At 38.8% G+C, this 14,265-nt stretch overlaps 1 protein-coding gene across 1 annotated transcript in view; it reads left to right on the top strand.

The window, feature by feature from the left end:
• The window catches only part of CAMKMT (calmodulin-lysine N-methyltransferase), a 410,424-nt gene that overhangs the window by 346,377 nt on the left and 49,782 nt on the right, over positions 1–14,265 (top strand). The window contains exons 4-6 of the mRNA XM_065890827.1: positions 9,164–9,224; positions 11,253–11,307; positions 12,364–12,427. Coding sequence (XP_065746899.1) covers positions 9,164–9,224; positions 11,253–11,307; positions 12,364–12,427 — 180 coding nt within the window. The remainder of the gene's footprint in view (positions 1–9,163; positions 9,225–11,252; positions 11,308–12,363; positions 12,428–14,265) is intronic.

Here is a 14,265-nt window from a genome sequence, read left to right as displayed (position 1 = left end):
AGTGCCTGGGCAGCAGTCAGCATTCAACAAGCGTTAGAATGTCACAGAGCAAGCTTCCACCCTCTCACTGTACTGAGCTACATGGACGTTCCCTTTCACCCAGACGTACGCGTGTTCTCCATGATCTCTCTCCACAAACACAGGGAGGCTTGTGCTTAATAATTACTGTTCAGAGCAAGTCTGTTAATTGGTCAGAGCAGAGGGACAAATATAGAACAAGTATTGTCCATATATATGGAATTCTTACTTAGGATTGATTTTCAAAGTTCCCATAGCTAGGACAGATTTTTCCAGCGTTCAGTTTTGGTTTGATTTTGTGGGTTATCGATTAGAAATAATAATCTCCCTGAAGGTGTCATAAAAATATAATCAAGATTGATAAAATTCCCTGGATAGAAGCATGTCAAAATAATAAAGGCAACAGCAGCAGCAATAGCAAACATTATAAAAAAATTTGCTATCTCCCAGGCACTAAGTGTCTTACATGCATTATCTCATTTAATCCTCACAACCGTGGTATGAGTAGGTACTGTTGTTGCAACAGGGAAGAGCCAAATCTGACTACATGTTGGACCTGTTTCTTTTACCTTAACCTTTGCTTTCCACTGCTTTTGTTCACTAAAAGGATACTGTCTATACGTAACGGCCTGCCTCGGGGAACCCTGCCCCTCTACCTGAATGTTAAACCAAAGTGCCTTTGTTCAGGGAAACATCCTGACCCTGTCCACACAGAGATTGCTGCAAGAAAGAAGAAACACATCCCCTCCCCGAGGCTGGACATTCCAAGGGATATTTGCAAATCTTGTGGCCTTTTTACTTTATTTTTTTTTATTTTAAATAATTAATTAATTAATTTACTTATTTATTTTTTGGCTGCGTTGGGTCTTCGTTGCGGTGCGCGGGCTTCTCATTGTGGTGGCTTCTCTTGTTGCGGCGCACGGGCTCTAGGCACGCAGGCTTCAGCAGTCGTGGCGCTCAGGCTCAGTAGTTGTGGCTCGCAGGCTGTAGAGCACAGGCTCGGTAGTTGTGACGCACGGGCTTAGTTGCTCTGAGGCATTGGCCTTTTTACTTTACGTGCTCATCTCCTCCCCCATCTCTGTGCTATAAAAGAAACTGGCATCCAAACCCCGATAAGATGGTTATTTTGAGACACTAGTCTGCTGTTCTGCCGGCGTTCCGAATATTCCGAATAAAGTCGTATTCCTTGCCTCAACACCTCGTCTCTGATTTCTTGGCCTGTCATGCGGCGAGCAGAGCGAGCTCGGACTCTGTAACATTATTGCTTGTACTTAAATGAGAAAACGGAGGCGTTACCCAACGATGCTGCCTAAGGTAGCAACAGCCCCACCCCAGTAGTTATTCTCTATTTCATTAACGTTTTATTTTCTTCACAGTATTTATCACTATCTAAAATTACTTTGTTTATTGCCCCTATTAATCACTGCTGTATCCCCAACTCCTAGAACCCACCTGGCTGCCAATAATTATTTGTTCAATGAATGAATGAGGCTTAAAAAGTTTAGGTACTTGCCCAAGGTCACATAGCCAGTAAGAGCCAGTATTCAAGCTGAACTCTACTTAACTCTAGAGCATGAGGTGTGGTTCTTTATTGTAGCTTTTCATAGCTTGAAAGCCCCCTAGCGTAATCTTACCCAAGCCTAGTATTTCGTGGATGAGGCTACGGCTGCTCAGAAAGGCTAAATTACTTCCCAGTATCACACAGACTGTTAGTGGTGGACCCAGAGTCAGACCCCAGACTGCTCGCTGTGTTTTTGTACCATGAATTCAGCCTGAGGAGGAGGTCATGTAAAATTGAAGGAAAATCCTATACGTACGTGCTGTACATCATCTACCCACTTCTTCATGCCATAAACCTAAGTCACACTTGACACTTCCCTCTCTCTTACCACCCCCTTCATCTAATTAACTAATAAGTCTTGTCAGTGTACCTTCTAAATATAGCCCAAATCTTTCCACTTTTCTTCATCTCCACTAACCATCACCCAAGCCACCATCAGCACCCACCTAGGTAATTGTAGTAGTCTCCTGCCTAGTTTCCCCCACCTCCTCTTTTTAATCTTTTTTCTCTAGAGTAGCCAGACTGATCTTCTAAAATGTGGATCTGATTATACCACTCTGCCGCTTAAAACATATCATTTATTTTAAGGTGCAATTTTAAATTCTTAATATGGCCTTTGAGGCTGTGGGGTCTGGCCCCTAAACACCCCTCCAGTCTCATCTTGTCCTACCTATTCCTTTCTCATTTATTCTACAGCTCCACTGACCCTGTTTCCATTCCCGGAACATCACGCTCTTCCTTTCAAAGCTTTATTTCATGGTGCTCCCCTTCTGTGGACCATTCCCTCCAGCCCTGTGCCCCTCTTCCTCCTCTACCTGGCTGTTCATCCTCTGGGTCTCAGCCTACATGCCATTTCTACAGAGAAGTGTTCCCTGATGGACTCCTCCCAATCTCCCCTCCAACCAGGTTAAGTCCCCTATGATCGGTTCTCAGAAGCACCCTCTATTTTTCCCACACAGCATTTATTACAGTTATAATTAGGGACATTATATGTGTAATTGTCTGTCTAATAGTCTCCTTCCCTAACAAGACTGAATCTCCAGTGACCATGCTGTATCATTCCCTGCTGATCTACAGGGCCTGAAACATAGTAGATGCCCAATAAATATTTATAGAGCATTCTGTAGTCTTCTTATGGATTTCTAATCTGGGTTGAAGCATCAGTGACAAAGCAGAAATGTTTAAGGAGAAGGAGACAGAGCATAAACACTGAAAACAGTCCAAGACGTTTACCTACCCATTCCAGCCATTTTAGTAATATCCACTGGTGCATTTCTTCTTCCAGAAGAGTCAACGGCTTAGCTAAAGGTGTGCTGGGCTCTCCGTTTAAGTCTCAGGTTTGAGAGAGGGCTTACTTCTGACTCCTGCATGATAGACATGATCATATAGATGGAGGAGGGTAAAGAAAGCTGCTGCTGGCTGTCCAAACATCAGCTGAGCACAGAAAAGCCATGTCTCTGCCGCAAGAGCTAGGTGTGTTGTCATCATGGGGCAAGTACAAGCTGTTAGAGTGAGAAGAGGGAGTCAGCAGTGCTGCCTGTCGGATGCTGTCTACGTCTGACAGCACGGACTACAGGGAAGCAAAAAGCTCTCAAATGAAAGTGATCTAGAAAGACCCATGCTTGGATAGACTCATGTCTCAATATCTACAGACAGTTAATTTTAGGATTTGTTCAGCCTTTGGGTTAATGATGAATGTGTTTGTTTCTAAATTAACCACAAAACTTGGCATTTAAAGTAATTCTAAACAAGCTACTTCAGAGATGAGAAAAAAGTGGTTACATACATGAAATAGATCACATCACCAACTTTGCCCTTCATTATTTCTGCATAGACAGCTAATTTTTTCATATTTTGGTGTTGGCTGACTATGGGTTTTCTGAAGTCTAACAGATTCAATAGGCCCAGTTCTGACAGAACTATCTGTAGGGAATAAAACCTTTGTTCAAAAAAAAAAGGAATGAAACCAAACGACCATGGAAATCTAAGAATAATATTCTTCTTCTTCCAAATACAGCTCTTGTTTAGCTAATGCTTTTATGGAGGTCCAATGGATGAAAAAGGTCTTTTCTCCTATGAGTTAAAGTAATTCAGTTTATACAGAAAGCACTAAGGAATAGGAAGTCACGTGACTGAATAACTTTTAAGGAAGTGTCCTAATTCATGGCATGTGTTTTAGAAAACAAGTTATCTAGAATAAGCCATTAATTTAAATGTTTTGTAATGCTTTGGGGAGGATCAATACTTTAGCTGCTGTAAATGCCACTATGATCATTCTGCTCTGCCTCATCAGATGATGTCAGGAATATAGCAAAAGTGCCTATAATTGATTGATGGAACCCGACAATATTATTAATGGAGTATAAAAATCTTTTTTTTTTTTTTTTTGCGGTACGCGGGCCTCTCACTGTTGTGGCCTCTCCCGTTGCGGAGCGCAGGCTCAGCGGCCATGGCTCACGGGCCCAGCCGCTCCGAGGCATGTGGGATCTTCCCGGACCGGGGCACGAACCTGTGTCCCCCGCATCGGCAGGTGGACTCCCAACCACTGCGCCACCAGGGAAGCCCTAATGGAGTATAAAAATCTTGAGAAAAAAAAAAAAACCCTCGCCATTAGCATCCTTGGCTTGTATGTCCTTCCAAAAATTATTCTCATCACTTTTCCAATGAGTTTCTTGCTGTTACATGAAGCAGAACCACTGTTAAAGGGATGTTTTTAAGACATAAACCCACAAGGATGACAAAATAAGAGAACATAGAACATAATTTTGGAAGCCAAGAAGCACATGGATGAGACGTCATTGACTTAGCAGATATTAGAAAGCCAGCAATTGGGAAAGTTGAGAACCAACACAGTTCATACCTGAAACTTTGAAAGGCTCAGGAATTGGTGTCACCAGGTAATTCTAAAAGTAGGAGTTGAGGGGGCGCTAAAATAAGGAGGATTGATTGAAAATGGGTTAAGAAGCAGTAATTTCCCCATTCCAGGCTACTGGGTAACTTCCCCTTCTGTACTGCCAGCAGAAGAGGAGGTTTATTCTCTGGAGAGGGTTAAATCAAGTGTTTTTGGGTTGGGGGACAATAGGCACAGTTGAAATCAGAGAGTGCACCAAAAGCAGGGTGGAGGGACTAGGTTAATGTAAGCTGACTGATTGCTGAGCCTCTCCACTCACACCCCACCCACACTCCTCAGCCCTCTTCACCTCCAGTCAGCTTTTTATCTTTCTACAATCACATTTATGTAAACAATAAAGAACTACCAGATGTATCTGAGGAAAGCTTTTAATGTGACAGGTACCAAAGCCAATAAACAGAAAAGAGCAACATGAGGAAGACAAACTATGTAAAGATAAGAAAACTTAACCTATAATTAATATTTTCAAGTATTTTTTAAAAAGTGTTGCATTCATGAAACAGGAGTGAGATGCTCTGAAAAAGAAATATTCAGAGAACTACCACCAATGATAGCATAAATGAAAAGAACAATAAAAGAGCTGGAAGATCAAGTTGAAAAAAACTTCCAAGAAAGTATAAAATAATAAGAGATGGAAAGCAGGAGAGAAAAGATAAAAAAATTAGAGGATGAGTTCAGGTGATTCAACATCCAAATCATAAGTTTCAGAGAAAGAAGACATAAAAATGGAGGTAAGGAAATAATCAATGGAACTTCCCAAGAACCTTTTTTCAGGAATTGAAAAACATGGAGTTTCCAAATTGAAATCACCATTGAATCATCTAAGCTCTCTAACATTTACCTTCCACACACTTTTTCTCAAAAAGCTGCCGGAGCCTGTGTTACACTAAAATGAGGAAGTAAATCAAGAAAGGAAGACAAAGCATAGAGGACATGAGAGATGGAACACAGCAGAAGGACAAAAGGAAGCCTGGAATGATAGGGAAGATGGATTTCAGGAGATCAGAGCTACCCTGGTGCACTAAGTATATTGGGCATCCAGTCCAGACCTAGGCAGGTCAGGAAACACAGGAGATATTTCCTAATGAAGTTGATAGAATACCTCATGTGAGTGACTGTATTGAATGGGGAAATCAACAACTGGATTTTGAGATTGAATAAAAAATCTTAGCAAATGAGAGGGAAAAAATGACGATTATAAACTCCAGATGGGGGAAACATTATGCATGAGAGAAAAACCAATCCTAGTTTACAACATAGCTCGGTTGTTTTTTTTTTTTTCGTGGTTATAATAAAATTGACAATGAGTAGTGACCTTACCAAATTATAATATAGCTGTATTAGGAAGATGGTGATGGTGGAAGGTTGAGGAGTATGGTATGTGTGATGTGGGGAGAGGAGTAGAGATAAAGGCAAAAAATGCTTACCTTCCATAATGGGGGTCATTAGATTTTGCCTAAACCTGAAAAATCAAGAAGTAACATTATAAACATGTATGTAGAAAAATGTAATTACCAGAAGAATCAGCTAAAAGAATTGAAAGCAGAAATTCCTGAGGAAGGAGAGAGATTGGGCAGGCGGGCTGGGTACTACTGTTTTGTCTTAATCATTCTCATAAAACTCAGTGGCTCTTTAAACTATGTATGTGTATAATTTCTTTAAAAATAAAATCTTTTTCAAAAGACCATTACATTCTCATGTAACGAAATGAGAAAACTTTTTAAGATAACAGCTTTGAGATATAATTCACATACCATACAATTCACCCACTGTTTTTTTAGTATATTCACAGAGTAGTGGGACCACCATCACAATCAGTTTTAGAATATTTCATCACATCTAAAAGAAACCTTGTACTCAGTAGCAATCACCCCTCATTTATTCTGGACATTTCGCATAAATGGAAAAATAAGACATAAACATCTGGTCCTTTGTGTCTGGCTTCTTTCACTTAGCATAATGTTTTCATGTTCTATCCATGTTGTAACATGAATCTGTACTTTATTTCTTTTTATCACCAAATAATAGTCTGTTGCATGGGCATACCACATTTTATTTAGCCATTCCTTAGTTGATGGACATTTAACCACTGGACCACCAGGGAAGTCCCCTGGAAATAAACACCTTTATTAGGGGTGTAGTTTGGTACAGCTTTGCCGGGGGGGGGGGGGGGGGGGGGGCAGTTTGATATATCAGAATGTGAAATGTACTTGACTTTTGACCACATTTCCCATTTCTGGGTATTTGACCTAAGGAGAAAAATTATATGTTGGGGGAAAAAATGTGTCTTTATTTTACCACTTTATAATCTCATAATATCAAAAACTTAGAAATTAACTTAAATGTCTATCAAAAGGAAACTGGTTAAATAAATTATGATGCAAACATAAAATATTTAGGCAGTCATTAAAAATGATGCAGGTACAGTATTTTTTTTTCATGGGAATCTATCCATCATACTGAGTAGGGCAAAATGAGATTATTGAATACATCCAAGAGAAGATCCCACTTGTGTAAAATATCTTTATGCCTAGAGAGATCTTTCGGAATGATGTCCAAAATGTTAACAGTGATTATATACTAGTGGTGGAATTTTAGGTGATTTTTAAACTTTATTCTTTGAACCTTTTGTATTTAATTTAGTTAAAAATCAACCTCTGTAATTTTGGGGAGAAAATTATAAAACTATTGTAAAAGACTATGCCTTTTAGAAGTCAAATTTTTGTACTTAATCAAGGCTTGAATTTTAGTTAAATACCCTTCCCCTATCATTATTTTTTAAAACCTCAAAACCATCTACTAAAGGCATAAAGAAATTCATTATTGTGGTGATTATATTCACTTGGTGTGGAACACTGTCTTGGGCTCTTCCTTCAGAGAATTTTATTATGTGTTTTAGTCTTTCTGGAGTTCTTTCTGTGTGGAGGTAGGCCAGGTATTAGGACTCTGGTGTCACGCCAAAGCTAATCATTAGGAGCAGGCTAAAAAGGCTCTCCATGTGTTCTGGTTATTAGGATAATTGTTCGGGGTTCACATATTATCTCTTCCACTCTTTCATCCTCCTTTGCAGGAGAAAAACATTAACAACAACTTTCATTTTCTTTGAGATTGTTATGAGTTAGAAGCTGTTCTAAATACATTTCATATACTTTACTCATTTAATCCTCACAGCAATCCTGTAAGGTTGATATTACAATAATGTTATTTTACAGATGAGGAAACTGAGGAATAGAGAGGTTCAGTAATCTAGCCAAGGTCACTCAGCTAGGGAATGCAGAGCTGGGGCTGGAGCCCAACTGAGTCTGGTTCGTAAGTACCTGTGATCTTAACTGCTACACTCCACTGCTTCTCTGACTTTCCTTCTAAATATGACTACAGACACTTCTTGCTGGTTTAATTTGTTTCTCCCCCAAACTGTCATTTCTACCAGAAATGCCAGGAAGACTGAGCTAGTGAGTACACCTGACTGGACTTTCCTGCAACAGATGCTCTATAGAGTCATTTCTTTGCTGTTTGTATGTCTATCCATTGATTCTCTTAGGATTTTATTTACCATTTCTTTGACATCATCTTCTCTGAAATGTTTGCATTTCTTACTCCTTGAAGCTGGAGATTCATCTGGGAAAATTAAGTCACGTTAGGTGTTTCAACTTTGCATCAGGACCCATTAGAAGAGTGCTTCGTACTAAGGCAAGGAACATTCCCTGCTCTTTCCCAAGACCACATGGCATTCTCAGCTCCAGGTGGTGCAGGATGCCTGGTACCCCGCCTGATCTTTAAGTCTGACCACATGGGGAAAACATAATTTTTATAAGGGTATAGTTTATTCAGATTATAAGAGCAATATATATTCATTGTAAAAATTTTTGGAAAACACCAAAAGTATAAAGAAAAAAATTAAAAGCACTTGTAATCCTGGGATAACCACTAGAAACTATAATTTTCAAGCATGTCTGTCTTCTCTTAAAACAATTTATATTCATTCATGAAAACTATATGTCTTCTAAATAAATGATTTACAGATGATGATTTTAGAAAATGCCCCTCCATGGAATTTAGTGGGTAGGATTATTGTTAAATTGAAAGATGTACTAAAGTTGGTGAAATTTAAATTTCTCAATTTTATACTCCAGTTTGATTTTTTTATTGAAGAAATGAAATAATTATACATATTGAAAAACATTAGTATGGAATCAAACAAAAAGGTATAATGACCTCAGTGGTTTTATTTGCTCCTGCAAATGATTTTTCCATTTATTTTTGCTGAATATGAGCTGCATATACAGTTTGTCTTCAACTGATGCTTATGAATTGACCAAAAAGAAGATTCATGTGTACAAGAGTGAGATCTACCTGAAATACCATTTAAAATTTAATTTTGGATATTTGTAATATTGGTTGTTATTGTTTTACTGTTTCGTTGTGACTGAAATCTAGTAAAAATGATTTAGGATATTATCCTATTTTCCTGGGAAAAGAGTTATAATCAACAGCAAAAGAAATGCATGTGATATGACGTTACAAGTAATAATTATGGTAAGTTTGAGTCAAGTTGAAATAGCTTGTACTGAACATTATTTTCAAAAAGCCATTTCTTAAGAGAATGACCGTAAGGAGTGTTTGTAGAAGAAACTTCTGTAATCAAACAGCCTATATCCTCTTGTGTTTTCCAGGCATCTGGCCGGCTGAAGAGGTTTTGGCTTACTACTGCCTCAAGCACAGTGATGTATTCAGGTACAAAGCTGCACCTAAAAATTTGTTTAGCGCACTATGGGTACTGTGTCTGCATATTAAAGATCGCCATGATTACATTCTTCAAATTAGACTGTTAAAAATATATATATAAGAAAGGAAGAAAGAAAAAAAGGAAGGAAAGGGGGAAAAAGGTCATGGTGAAAACATGTTGCTTCTGAAAAAGAAATCTGAATTGCCTTTGGGTACTAATATTGCACAGCAAGCTTTTTGCTGTATGTCAGAGGCTTTTGATTTCCACTCAAGGCATTTTATTTCACTTTGATTTTGGGGAAACAAAAGTGAAGCTTCAATCCATCCTTACCAATTGTGATGGTCAAAAAAAACAATAAAGACCTTCTTTAAACTTCTGCTAGGGAAATCACTACAGAACTTTTGATAAATAAATACCCCACAGCTATGATTTAAAGATGCCATCCCACCCTTGATTTTAAAGGTATTTTATATACCCAAGACAATATGTATTTGTAAAATATAAATTACTATTGCAGATTCGTGCTATGGAAATGAACGTTTTCAACTGTCAATGTGCATTATAGATTAAACCCATGGGTGGGATTCAGGAAGAAGAAAAAACTCCTTTTTTAAAAAAATGCTGAAGATGTTTGGTAGACCCAGAAAATATGGGTTTTTTCATTTTATTCTCATTTTATAGAAGTCATCCAGTATATGCTTCCTGAATAGCCCATTATGATTCCAGACAAGCCGTTAGTGATCATTTTAACAATATATACTTATAAGATTGGGTGTGTGCTTTAACAATATGTATTTACAAGATGGGGTCAATAATATGTAGTTTTTGAAGCTCTGTGGGTCCATATTTACCAACCAGTCTGTAATTGCTTTGAACAACTAAATACTCATTATGTGTATTTCAGAATATGAATGTCCTTGCTTGGCTTCTTTTCCTCCTCTTCCTTCTCTTTTCACCTCTCCCTCCCTTGATTGTCTCTCTCTTTCTCTCTCTCTCTCTTTTTCTTTTTTTATCCTGTTGAGGAAATAAACTTCCCAAACTGGGAAGAAGAAACGATCTCTTAAAGAGTCTAAGCATATAAAGTAAGAACAGGGCAGTACTGAATTGGGCTGCAGAGCTGCCCTAGAAGTCTGGCATCTGCTCATCTCGCTGTGCTTAAGCTTGCCTGGAGCTCCAATCAGCGAGCACTGGGCCAGGGCAAGAATGTCACACATTGAGGGCTGATATTTAGGCACAAAGAGGAAGGTAAGTGCAGAGTGCCAGACTGCACCTCCCCATCCCACCCCCCCCACCCCCCCCCCGCAGACTGTCAGCTTTAACTCTGAGCTGCTTTACTTGTGAGCGGTGAAGTCAGAGCCCAGTCACTACTTGAGCCTGGGTTTGCTGGCTTAACCATATTATGTCCCTGCATTGTTTATTCACTGTGTTGTGTTGGGGTCAATTGTGATTTAAGTGTTAATTGCTAAATGCTCTTTGTGTAATTGTTCTTTATGGGGGCGGTTCAGCTTTCCAAAATGTTTCAGTTTGTTTTAGAATTTTTTTTTTTAATTCAAGATTGCATGTATTTGTGTGTGTGTGTGTTGTGTGTATGTAACCATAATATAGGTATATACACACTCATATATATTCTTCATTTACTTGTCTAACTAACTGTTTTTGAAGGAATGAATGTGGATTAACAGTGTTATCCTTTCCTAACAATTATCTTTCGCTACTCTAGCTAGTTTAGTTCTAAAAGACAGCGCCATTGACAAGGGAAAAAAAGGGAACCTTCTCCGATTTTTCAGCTCAGCGGTGGTAATGTTGCAGTGAACACTAATGAGGGAACCCCCACTGATTTGCCTGCTTTGTGACTTTTCTATTTCATAATTATTTTTAAAACGCAAAACGACATGCGGGAGCCTCGTCATGTCTCCACAACTTCCCGGTAGCGCCGTTCTTACTGCAGATGGAAATTTCTTCTTGTAACATATATAGCTCTCTGACCATTTTCATCTAATTTGTGTGGGTTCTACCATTTCTTTTCTCTCTTTCAGGGACCTTGCTGTGTGTGAGCTAGGGGGTGGCATGACATGCTTGGCTGGGCTCATGGTAGGTCTTTTCTCAATTCCAATCCCATTCAGAGGGAGGAACAAAAGGAAAAATGTTCCAGGGCCTCCAACTGCTGGGTCAGAGAACCGTCAACAGCATCAGCTGCGGTCAAGCTGCCGGGTCTTGAGAGACCTTCTAGATTGACTTACTTTCGGATCATATTGATTTTATGGTTGCCTCGATGAGCAGAAACATTTTACCTCAGTGTAGTCAATATTGCTTGTTGTGACATTCCAGGCCTCGCACAGTGTTTCTTCGCCATAGCGAAAGCATTTTTTTTTTTTTTTTCAGATTATAGTCCCATTTGCTAAGATACAGGAATAGCCCGGCGAATCACAGTTGGAGCACCATGATATAGCTGCTAATGTTTTGCCTGCATTATTACACCAACAAACATGATCCAGAGCGCTCAGTAATTAGATTCTTTTGAATTAGATTGGCCATTCAGGAACGTCGTTCCCCATTCTCTGGGTTCTGAGTCATGTATTCAGGAGATATTATGTAGCAGCACAGTGCATTAGACAAGTTTTTATGTCTCTACAAATAAAAGCATATTGTTACACTGATTGGCATTTGACAAACCTGTCGCTCTTACACAATGTGTCAGGGTTACAGCCCAATGTGCGAGCATGTCAAAGCTCACAAAAAAATTACCCTCACAAAGCCATCTGCCTGCAATGCAAAGTTATATGAAGGGCATCAGGCAGTCAGACAGAAGCAAGCTGAAAGGCAGAGTGACAGCCTTGTATGATGGCTCTACTAGATAAACAGAAGCCCACAAATGAAAGCCTCTCAGAATACCATCATCCGCTGTCACAATGCAATTACCGAACAGAATGATAGCAAGATAGAGGCTCCCGCAAATGGAATGATAAAAGTATTGACTGATTTGATTGAATGATTAAAATAATGCAGACATAAAATGAAAAAAGATTGAAGATTGTTACAGAGAAATAGGTGAGGAAGCATGATACTGAAGGCTTGTCACTCCTGTCTTCACTTCCACACAGACAAGCATATTTGCTCATTGTTTGCTGTGCTCCCTTCTTTTTTCAGGTTGCTATTTCTGCAGATGTCAAAGAAGTTCTGTTAACTGATGGGAATGAAAAGGCCATCAGAAGTATCCTTATTCAGATAGAAAACGGGTTTGTTGTGCTCATTCCTTTTTCCCGGCTGAGTAACAATTGATATAAAGAAAGACAGCATGGGGTATTAAAAGAGAGTTCCCCACACACACATGATAAGTAATTAAGAAAAAGTAGAAATATATGGAATTCACTGGATACGACTAAGTGCTTTTTTTTTTTTTAATTTCAATGGATTTTTATAGTCACTTCTCATTAAAGGAGCTTATGATTTGTGGACCACTCAAAGCAATAAGAACATTTGTTTCATAATAATTTTCAAGCACTCTTGTCCTTTTATTTCCATTGAAATTTGCCGGGATAAAATAAATGATTTAACATTTATTATATTGGATATTGCTTGTAAAAATTAACTTCCAGCTTCATGTTCATTATTACCTTTCTTCCGTTTGATGTTGTATGTGCAGACCATGCAATATTATACCTACTCTAATTCCCGAGGAGTTCCCTATATCTCCTCACTGGAAACGGCTATCAGTTTTTCATTATTTCCTTTTATTTAGGATTATAAAAGCTATCTCTTTTGTTCTGCTATGCTATTACAGTTCAAACCCAATTATATTAGATTATGCTTTACTAATATGTACACAGAGTTCATGAAAATTGAACTGTACTTTAAGAAAGCAAGCATAATTTGTGGCTACTTTAGCAATCGAGCTGATTTGTTCAGGAGCAGTTAACAGCCGTTAGAAATTGAGAGGAAAAGTGGAGGATATATTTGCTTTGGATTTTTTGGTGTGCCTTCCATTTACATTATGAAAGAGGCAATCTACTTATTTGGATTTTAGGCCCCTAAAATGCCAAAGCAGTTTTGATTTTTGTAAGAGGTAAGCATCCTACTAGAGCCTATTTTCGATTTTCTTCTTCTGCCTCTGCTATATAATTTTTTTTAAATAAAATTTGCGGTAGCTGTGTCAGGCTGCTCAGACAGGAGAAAGGAGGTGCCAGAAGCACAGTAGCTAATATTGTTCAGCGGCACTTGTGTGCTCTACAGAGCCCCACCCAGCTAATTGCCTGACACACTTAAAAAAAAAAAAAAAAATCAGGAAGGAAAAACAGCCAATCACAATCTTGGCCTTTCACACAGGGGAAAGAGATCACAAAAGGTGCTTCCTTTTTTAAAATGCAGGATTTTAATCATGATCTTCAGACTGTCGCAAGTTTCTCAAAATATTCCTGAAGATGAGCGATATTGTTTCATTCACTCTGCTTTATTCGGAGTTCTTCCATGCACTGTATCATTTCACTCTGCTCCTCCTCCACATGTCAGGGAACACAGAGAGCAACAGGAAGTCAGGTATGCTGGCTCAGCCCCAGCGATGTTTTTTGGGGGGAAAGAGAAAAAGCAGGATTATTGGGAAAAAGAAGGTCATTTTAACCACGGAAACTTTCAGATTGGGCCCAGCAACCTGAGGTCTTTCTCAAGTCAGCAGGTGTCTTATTATTTAATAGCATCAGAAACCAATTAGAACTTTTATCAAACTATGGGAAGCATCTGTGGTCAGTATGTAAATTTAATTGTACTAAAATTATTGTTGAGCTAAACTACAGAGCTTCCAAAGAAGGGAAGCAATGCTAGTCATTAATTAATGCACCTTTGCTTTAAACAGCAAAGATTCCATGCCAGCTCTTGAAATCAGAGAGGAAATCTCAGATTCTGTACTCACTCCGTGGGCCTTTCAAAGAAATGATTGGTACAGCCCCCTCCCAAGAAAATGGATTTTTAACATTTGGTCCTCAGAAGCTCAGCCCTGAGAGTGCTTTATTGTGCTGGGTTTTACAATGGGTTTAATATAGCAGGGTGCCAAAGGGC

The sequence above is a fragment of the Phocoena phocoena genome, chromosome 14 (assembly GCF_963924675.1).
Source record: "Phocoena phocoena chromosome 14, mPhoPho1.1, whole genome shotgun sequence".
Lineage (NCBI taxonomy): Eukaryota > Metazoa > Chordata > Mammalia > Artiodactyla > Phocoenidae > Phocoena > Phocoena phocoena.
This window is presented reverse-complemented; position numbering and strand designations above follow the sequence as displayed.